Here is a 9,885-nt window from a genome sequence, read left to right as displayed (position 1 = left end):
GTTCCTCGCTCTCCAAGAGTTCCAGGACCGCTTGATGGGACACTCAGTGGTGTTGATGTACGTCAACACCACGGTGGTGGCTTACGTCAACAAACAGGGGGGGCCTAGTGTCTCTCCCAGTTGTATCAGTTGACTCGGCAGGTGCACGAGTGGGCCGAGGCGCACTCAATGAGCTGTCGGCACGCTACATTCCAGGGAAGGAATGTAGTAGCAGACACGCTCAGCCGTCGGGATCAGGTGATAGGGACCGAATGGTCTCTACACCAGGATGTGGCGGAAAGGCTCTTCGACCTGTGGCGGCGACCAGTCGAGGATCTGTTTCGCCATCCGGCACAACATGGAAGCTCCAGGTGTTCTTCTCGGCCGTGCCGATCCATGGGCAGCTGCAGAGGACGCTCTTCAACACCCGTGGGACGACCTCTTCGCCTATGCCTTTCCCCCGTTCAGCCTGATTCGCAAGGTGATCAGTTCGAGCACTGGTCATCCCGAATCTCAGGATGATCCTGATGGCTCCCAAATGGCCACATTCGGCCATTTGGTATCCGGACCTGCTGGCTTCTCTCGCAAGAGAACCGAGAGAAATTCCCATTGGCACAACTCTCCGCCCAGCCACACGTCGAGCGGTACCACCGAGCAGTCCAGTCCCTACGTCTTCACGGCTGGCTGTTATCCACCATCTCTTGCGAACGAGAAGCTTTTTTCGTAGCGCAGCAACAGAGATGGCTGGAAACGTCCGTCAGTCCTCTGCAGCTGTGTACCAGGGAAGTCGGCCGTCTTCTGGTTGGTGTCGTAGACGGGGCCTACTCCTCTCAGAGCCACTCTTCAGCAGGTAGCGGTTTTCCTCGTTTTTCTTCGCCGAGGAAGCTCCTCTAAGTTCCCACAGTCAAAGGATACAGAGCCCGCCTTGACGCTCGTCCTGAAACTGACGGGATTGGACATCTCGAACTCGTTCGAGATCTCCTTGCTTAAGAGCAGCCTCCAAAGGTCTTGCCAACCCAGGGAACTCACAAGACCCTCTTCTTGCTGAACCTGGCATCGGCGAAGAGAGTACGGGAACTTCATGCAGATAATGATGTGGATGAGATGCTGCTTTGTCCTGGGAGGACGCTACGGCGCTATCTGAAGAGAACTCGACACCTCGGGCTGCCTGAGTGTCGACGCTCTTCGTTAGCAACGGGTCACCAAGAAAGAAGTATCAAGAACACTCTTTCGTCCTGGCTGCGTGAGGTCTTCAGGAGGGCGTATGAGGCTGATGGTAGTGACGACATCCGTACGTCCCGTCCGAGAGCTCACGAAGTCAGAAGTATTGGCCCCTCGTTGTGCTTTCGTAGAACTTCTCCGTGGCGCAGGTATGGAAGGCAGGGGTCTGGTACAACCAGACTACCGGCACCTTCCTTATACCTCTTGGATATTGCCCATAGGTCCTTGGATCGGTTTCCTTAGGACCCGTGGTGGCTGCTCAACACGTCGTCTAGCTAACCCAGACCCTAGCAGGCTGAACAGCATCGAGTCCTGGTGTGACTGTATGAATAGATAGTGAATGAGAAAGTGACTGGCTTCTCTTTCTATCTTTTTCTACCCCTCTACCTGTGGGTAGAGGGATACGGTCATTACCCTGCTGATCAAGGACTAGGATGCCGGTGAGCTATATGACAGAGCCCCATCCTAATCCCTTTCACTAGGGATAGGAGCAGAATATCCACCACTTCCTTCTACAAGGGGGGGAAGTGGATGCCTACAAGAGTCAAAACCATGACTTTATCTTTGCTCCTGTACAGGAACAAGTTCTTACATTGCTGGTACGAAGAGGATACGCTTGCCTCTCTCTTAGTACTCGGTCCAGAGGTCTGACCATTGATCCTGCGGTGCACACCCCGATCAATCGGACAGAGGGCTTGGATCCCTCCCTCGCTCTTACGACCAGGGAGGCTTCCAAGGTTGGGCGAACACCAGTCTGTTCACAAAAGACTCAGATTCCACCCACCAAGAAGTGAGTCTTCCTATTGTAAAAGGATCGAAGGTTTGTATGCCGTGTCGGAACAAATGACAATTTGTCCAAAATTGCATTTTTCCTAACTATACAACACCTGAGGTCCTTTTACACATAGCCCCACCTCATGCCACCCCTCACTCTGCAGTTTTTGCTTGGGCCAAAAGCAAAAGTGATTTGTTTACCTCCCAGTCGCGCGCGCGCGCCTGTCGACAAGCAGTTAACTACCGAACCCCTTGTTTGAAAGCTTACGACTATCCAGCTGCCGCTAGTACCTTCCTATTGTAAAAGGACCTCAGGTTTGTATAGTTAGGAAAAATGCAATTTTGGACAAATTGTCATTTCTGGTGATAGAAGTTCACTCTCGACGTGGTTCGGAAGTCACGTAAAGCCGTTGGTCCCGTTGCTGAATAACCACTGGTTCCATGCAATGTAAAAACACCATAAAAAAAAAAACGAAAGGGACTGATATCACATTTTCTATAATATTGAAAGTCTTCTTAACATCATAGACTTTCAGCTGGCATTAGATACTTGCGTGTTTTACAAGCGCTGTGAAAATAGAAAACGGGGTCAGAGGTGGCTAGTCTGAAATAGCCTTTTAACGGTGATAAGCCTTTGTTAGGTGAGTCATGTAATGTAGTGCATCAAATAGTAGGAGATTTTCTATGTATCAAATATGAGCTCTTACTCTACTTGCAGAAATGGTTTATGTTGATTAATGAAACGACAATTTCTTAAGATATAATTTATTGAATAAATACACATTAAAACAATAAAATAAACAAATAATTAACAAGAAACAGAATTATACGAAACCCAAAAGTGTACAGTTATAGGGTCAGGTACCAGTAACCCGGACCTATTTAGTGAAATAGGTAAAGCAGTGAGGTAAGAAAATCTTTGTGGATTGTTGTACTGAGGTCAGTAGATTTTGAATTAGCGTGGAATGCAGACAGTTTGGATAACGTCCTGTCTTCAGAAGTCTTGAAAGGAATGTAAAGTACATTCAGAACCAGCTGTTGTGTGTGGAAAATTTCTCCATGACAGTTTTGGGTACGGTTTCCCAATCTTAGGTGGTTGTACCCATATCAGTGCAAAATATTAGTCATTGGGACCCAAATATAGGCAAAATCTGCTTAGCACCTATAGATTGGGATGCATATGGTAGTGACATCAGAAGGTCGCCTTGAATTATTTTTTACACTAAACGGATCATAACCGTTCATGCTCGTGTAAGCGAAATGGCGTATAAGCGCTAATGCTCAGTATTTGTAGTCGCTCCAGGCATTTGTTACTGGATGAGGCCAGCCTGAACAAATGCTAAGCATCTCTGTGCGATGAAGGAAGTGACGATGCTACGAGGTATTCCTGGTTCACTGAGAGCATGGCACAAGTTATGATAAAAGTTGATGATCCCCAAAGAAGCGTTGGCATTGTTCTCATGCGACTGATTTGATTGGAAACTATCAGATCCCACCAGACCAAGTTTGTTCCTAGGCTGATGGTCGGCTTGTGGTGTATTCGCCGGAAGTTGAGCGGTAAAAGAGAAAAGATTCTCGAAACTAGGTGCCTGTGTGGCGGTGGTAATATATGATGGAAAGCCTGGTACATGTTGGTAAAGGTTGTGTGTTTCCATTTGACTTTTGGCAGCTGATAGGTAATTTTGAAGTTTTTCTCCTAAAGTATTACCAGGATGCGTATACTTTAGGTTGGGAAAGATTGGAGCTGTTCTTATGAGTACATTAGGTGGTGGTGTGGGACGTAACCTCTGGGGAGTGTACCTGTTTTGAAGCCACTCTGCACTGGGAAAATGTTGCATACTTTCGTAAGCTGATTCTGTAATTCTCTCCTGCTGGTGTTCGGAATGAGCCGTTCTTTCTTTTAATTGGTTTCTGTCTGAGTTTGGCAGTGAGCTCACTTGGAATGTCTGCATGTACTGATTAATGTCAGACTCACTGTTAGAGTTTACATCGAGTGGTATTGTGTCCTGAGCTTCTTCAGCAGTCCATTTAGAAAGTGCCTGGTCGTCATCCAATAAGCCTGAATGATTTGACGTGTGATTACTCATATTGCTCAATGCCGAGTTATTAATTTTACTATTGTTTTCTTGACGTACAATTTCTTCTGTTATACCCATTTCCGTGTTGTTTGCTGACAACACTGATGAAGTATTTACTATGGAATCTTTGCTGATGGTAAGAATTTCATTTGCAGAAATAATCAGTGTCTTATTTCTATTTTCAAATATGTACTTAAAGAGGCTTTCCAGTACGGCTGTTGAAGAGCTTGCATCAGGGTTCCTGAAGATGTCGTAAATGCACTTTGCCTCTTCAGTAATCTCTTCTGTATTTGTTCCATTGAGGTACTGGAAATAATTATCTATAAATTCGACAGTTTTTTCCGGTCTGATGATAAAGTATCGAATTCCTCTTCTCCGTCTTTTCCCCAGGAAGCCGGCTCCAAATAGGGGTGTCAGAACTGGAATGGCGAGGGCAGCCGTTGTCCCGGTGGCCACAATGCCCGCCAGGAAGAGAGCGCACGCAGTGTTCTTGAGACACTCCTGGATGCTGGTGTAACTGGAACCACCTCCACCACCTCCGCCTCCGCCTCCAGCCCGGACAGGGAACGGAACTCCTGCTGGCAGGATGGTGTTTCGGAAGGGTGGGTTAATTGTCGGAGGAGCCGCTGGTACAGATGCTGGTGCTGGTGCTGGTGGCTGGGCAAAGAATGAGTGCAGGGTGTCTATGCTGTCGCCGTGAATTGCTGGAACGTAGGGATCGTTAGGTCCGAGGAATGGTGGCGTAGGGTCAGGCTTCTTCAGGACTTGAGCCTGGAGAATGCTGGCAAGAATCAGATCTTGAGAGCTGTGTGTCGTGGCATCGTTCACGTAATTCTGGTGGCCCTCCTCGGCTGGGTTTTGGTACCGATTATTGAATGCGTTCACGAGGGTTTGATACGTTTCCAGCTGTTGTATTTCTTGGGGGGTTAAGTGAGAGACAGAAGATGGCGTGTTTTGTAGTGTGCTATCAAGAGAGTTGCTGTTATCTAACTCTGCTGTGCCCAAATGGCTTGTGCTTGTATCTGTAGTCAATAAAGAGATGGTCTGACCATTTTGTAAGGGTGAAGTGGCTGTCGGCATCACACTCTGTAAAAGTGTCGTCTCCGGAGATATTGTGTTCGGTGATGGTTTTCTAATATCACCAGGTTTTGTAGTGTTGACTGTGTATGTATTCTTCAGCTCCAAGATGTCTCCTGGAGTGTCTTGTGGATGAGGAGTGTTGTCTGGTTTTACCACCTGAAATGTGGTGCTAGTTGGCAGCTTTGTGTTTTGTTCGGCGGTAAGTGTGTGTGTCGAGTCTTTCGATTCAGACAACAACATTTGCTTGAGTATGAGTTGACTGAGCAAACTATTATAGTCATTCTGGCTTTGGGATCCTGGCCAGGAATTGAGAATACTGGCAGAATTGATTCTGGGATTGCTTGTCATGGTCCCCGTGTCATTCGGATTCCCATTTCTCTGGAATGCTTGCATATTGAACAGGGAAGGTTTATGAGATCTGATTTCACCCCCAGTTTGTCTTTCATCGAGGGAATAGTCACGTTTAGTATCGGACTGTTGGTTGGCAGTGAAACCAAACTGATTAGCATAAAGTGGCAGGCTGCCAGTACCAAGAGGTTGAGTACGCGCTTGAACTTGGAGTTGATCGAAAGGATTCACACCCGTTGAGTCGGCAAAATGGCGTAACTGTGGGATGTTCTCGCCAACGGTCTGTTCTTGGTTGCCGTTAAAGTATAAAGGTGGTTGTTTATTATGTGCAACCCCATTAATAACTGCTTTTGTCTTGTTGTCCTGATTCATCAGAATGGTCAGAATTTGTAGGTTAGTCAGGATGTCAGCTATGTCAGCTTGGTGTTGGTGCGTGGAGACTGCAGACCCACTCGGAACGTGGATGTTCACGGTGTTTGACGTGGGTATGACGGTAGCCGCTGTAGTTGGTACATTGGGAAGGTGTTGCAGATTTTGGGGGGAAATTTGACCTCTTAGAATTGCCAAGCTTTGACTCTCTGTCAGTGGAGAGTCTTGACTTGTCAAGGGCAGAAAGGCAGGTATTGGTGTGGCAGCTCCTGGGAGTGGGGCAGGCTGTAACATGTCATGTATCATCGCCTGGGTATTGTTGGTTGGTGCTGAAGAATCATGGACTGTTTGCCCTGGGAAAGTCACTGGAAATATGTTAGAATGATCAGGGTTTTGTTGGCCTTGAGTGTTAATGTTTACATTGGAGAATTCCCCTTCGTGGAAATGTTGATCTTGTCGACGTAACAGTTCCACGAGAGTAGAAATGTCGGAGGTGTTTACGAGCAGTTTCGAGTTGATTCTGAAAACGGTTCTCTCTGTAGTAGTAGTACTTGATTGCCCTGGATTGTGTTGGTGATTGTTGCTTGGGACAGAAGGGTGGAATGTACTTGGTATATTCGGGTAAAAATGTGGCTCAGAATGCATGTTGAAGGACACCAGCGGTGATTGCGGGTGAGTCGGCTGTCCGGTAGTAATTGAAGCGTTCCTCTGATGTTGCGCGGAGCCTGGACTAGAATTCCCCTGGAAGTTACCTTCTATGTGGACAGCATTGCCATAGTTGATAGAGGGAGGATGTGCCTGATGTTGATTAGGCTGCCTTGGAGTGGAACTACTGCTGGTTTGCTGCCCTCTGATAGATGCCCTGCCTTGGGTATCCGTGTATTGTAGGTTCGTGCGGCACCTGCCACCCGCTGCGTCTTCGCCTTCTTCGCAGAGGGGTATACTGTCTCCGCGTTCAGGCCCGCCGTCCCTGACGAATGTCGGGTAGATGTTGAAGGTGGCCTTGCCTGCAGTTGGGATGTTTCCACTCCTGGGGAAATTAGAGTTCGAATTCACCAGATAATCAAAGAGCGGGTCGGACTGGATGTTCATGGCGAAGCCGTCTTCTGCGTGGCACGAGGAGATGCTCTTCAGGAAGAGGGAGAGCAGGACCCTGCCTGCCCATGATAACTGCATTTGGAAGTCCCTGAAAACCAAAGTCACATATTTTAGAGAATTTACCAGGAACTAAATAGGCATTTTGTGTCTGGTGTTTTCAGTAATGAAGATTAGCAATGCGAGTAAGATGTTGTAGTACATTTTCTTAGTCTAATCTGCAACTGAGCAGAACAATTTATCCAGTTGTAAATTTGGGATTTACAAGACTTTGACAGATTGAGGATAAAGCTTTTACGAAGAATATCAGGAATGTCAAGATAGACTTAGAAATGGCACCATAAGAAAAATGGATCTCTCTCTCTCTCTCTCTCTCTCTCTCTCTCTCTCTCTCTCTCTCTCTCTCTCTCTCTCTCTCTCTCTCTCTCTCTCTCTCTCTCTCTCTCTCTCTCTCTTCTCCTTCCTGTTTTGGAGGTATATATTGAAAGCTGATACTGTTCATTGGGATACAGTGCATTAGAATGTATTTTAAAGCCTTCCTTGAGGTAAATGTATTTAATTATAATTCAGGGACTATTTTCTTGAAATTTTGGAATATCTTTTAGGTGACTGGGGATAATTTTTAGTTTATATCTTCGGCCCAAGAGACAAAATTGGCCATCGTCGCAGAATTATATTAAAAAATTTCCTGAAAATATACTAAAATATTTAGATATTACAAGTCTGTGAAATATACTTGAATATATTTACTTTAGTTATTGTTTAAAATGCATTCCTAAATATTTCAATGCAATTGTAGACCATACTTCAATATTTCGAGAACGACCAGTCGTCTTCGAGATATATTTAAATATATTTACCTCGATGAATGTTTAAAACACATCCAAATGCATCATAATACAAGTACGGACCAGTAAACATCCTCGGCGTATTGATGTAAACGCCATTCTTTCAATATATACCTCCAAAACAGGAAGTAATGTTCAGGAATACTATGAAGAAGAAGAGGAAGAAGATGATGTGTGACGTCACAGGCGAGTGAACTTCTTCTATCCCGTCTAGGCTACGATGTCCGTTTACCCAAACTTAAGTTTCACGTCCCAGGGCAATGTGCCTCTCTCTCTCTCTCTCTCTCATCCTGATCTCCTTAGGGTGGATTAACAGTTGAACTCTCTCTCTCTCTCTCTCTCTCTCTCTCTCTCTCTCTATCATCTCTCTCTTCTCTCTCTCTCTCTCTCTCTCTCTCTCTCTCCGTGAATACAGGATTTAGTACTGTACGTAGAGTAGTCTATTGTATAAGTATATTTAACAAACCTCTCTCTCTCTCTCTCTCTCTCTCTCTCGCTCTCTCTCTCCTCTCTTCTTTTCTCTCTTTCTTTCCATCCTGACCTCCATAGGGTGGATTAACAGTTTAATTATCTCTCTCTCTCTCTCTCTAGCGGTGAATATATACAGAACAAGTGATACAGTTAGCGTTAACTCTGTGTGTGTGTGTGTGTGTGTGTGTGTGTACAGGATTTAGTACTGTAGAGTTGTCTATTTTTTAACTATTTAACGAACCTCTCTCTCTCTCTGTAGCGGTGAATATATACAGAACAAGTGATAGTTAGCGTTAACACACACTCTCTCTCTCTCTCTCTCTCTCGTAGTACTACAGTTAACTAGACTAATAATTGTTCAACTGAACCGTAATGTTTGCCGGACCTTCATCTCCGAAAACTCACGTTCGAAGCAGAAAGCTTAAATAATTAAGTCACGTAGGTACCGCTGTTAATTAAAAATAATTTCGGTGTTATCTTCAATTCATTGCATTTAATTATATACGCAAATGGTGATGAATTATAGACATATTTTTAATCGTTTGAAAATATTTTTATTTTTTAGGAGTCATCTGGATGAGAGATGAAGTTGGTACTAATTGTTTGTTTTCTTACTTAGTTTTTTTTAAAGGTTTTCGAAAAAAAAACAGTTATTTAAACAGTTATACGTGAGACACACACACACACACACACACACACACACACAGACAACGAAATATGAACAATTCCTCTTCATGTACAAAAAATCTAAAAACAATATAAAAAAACACCCCAGTATTACCTTAACACCTTTAAAATAAAATAATAATAATAATAATAATAATAATAATAATAATAATAATAATAATAATAATAATAATAATAATAATAATAACTAGCACCCTTACTTAATTAATAAAAATCTCCTAACCTGGTGACGTACGCCGTTGTCGAAAAGTAGGTGAAGGTATTTGGCCCCCAGCGAAGATATGGCCCTCCTGGTCCGTCGGTCCACGGGTCAAGTAAGCGGTACCTCCTTCTTCTTCGGCGTCCTGTGCTAGACTGATGGTCCTTGCTTGCTGTGAGAACTCTCTCTCTCTCTCTCTCTCTCTCACCTTTGAGAGATGTATATATTCACTTCTCGTGTATTGATATCCTGGATGTAATGATGTTTGCTTATGAATTTTAAAGAATCATTTGTCTTCTTTTGATAATTTTTGTTTCATTGTCTGTATGTATAATATATATATATATATATATATATATAATTATATATATATATATATATATATATATATATATATATATAAATATATATATATTATTATTATTATTATTATTATTATTATTATTATTATTATTATTATTATTATTATTATTATTATTGAAAAAGAAACCCACAAATTCAATTTGTATCTTGTTTACTTCTAAGTATTTACATTTAGTTTTACTCCACACTTAGAAGTAAACAAGATACAAATTGAATTTGTGGGTTTCTTTTTCAATCTTCAGAAGAAAACTGAAAGAAGTTTTTTGTTTGGTTCATTATTATTATTATTATTATTATTATTATTATTATTATTATAGGTGTTAAGGTAATAATGAGAGGGTTTTAATATTAGGGGAATCTTGTCTTTAGGTTT

At 43.4% G+C, this 9,885-nt stretch overlaps 1 protein-coding gene across 1 annotated transcript; it reads right to left on the bottom strand.

Annotated features, from left to right (window-relative positions):
• Positions 1-2,723: 2,723 nt before the first annotated feature.
• On the bottom strand, positions 2,724-9,308 carry LOC135204871 (uncharacterized). The gene is made up of 2 exons (XM_064235093.1): positions 9,174-9,308; positions 2,724-7,035 (listed from the first exon to the last, which is right to left on the bottom strand). The coding sequence occupies exon 2, from the start codon at positions 7,023-7,025 to the stop codon at positions 3,285-3,287; it is 3,741 nt and encodes a 1,246-aa protein (XP_064091163.1). The 5' UTR covers positions 7,026-7,035; positions 9,174-9,308; the 3' UTR covers positions 2,724-3,284.
• Positions 9,309-9,885: the final 577 nt, after the last annotated feature.

The sequence above is a fragment of the Macrobrachium nipponense genome, chromosome 47 (assembly GCF_015104395.2).
Source record: "Macrobrachium nipponense isolate FS-2020 chromosome 47, ASM1510439v2, whole genome shotgun sequence".
Taxonomy (NCBI): domain Eukaryota; kingdom Metazoa; phylum Arthropoda; class Malacostraca; order Decapoda; family Palaemonidae; genus Macrobrachium; species Macrobrachium nipponense.
The sequence above is the reverse complement of the archived record's forward strand: the minus strand, read 5'-3'. Positions and strand labels throughout refer to the sequence as shown.

Excerpts from the sequence above, each read along its gene's own strand:
- LOC135204871 (XM_064235093.1), bottom strand. The coding sequence starts at position 7,025 with ATGCAGTTATCATGGGCAGGCAGGGTCCTGCTCTCCCTCTTCCTGAAG.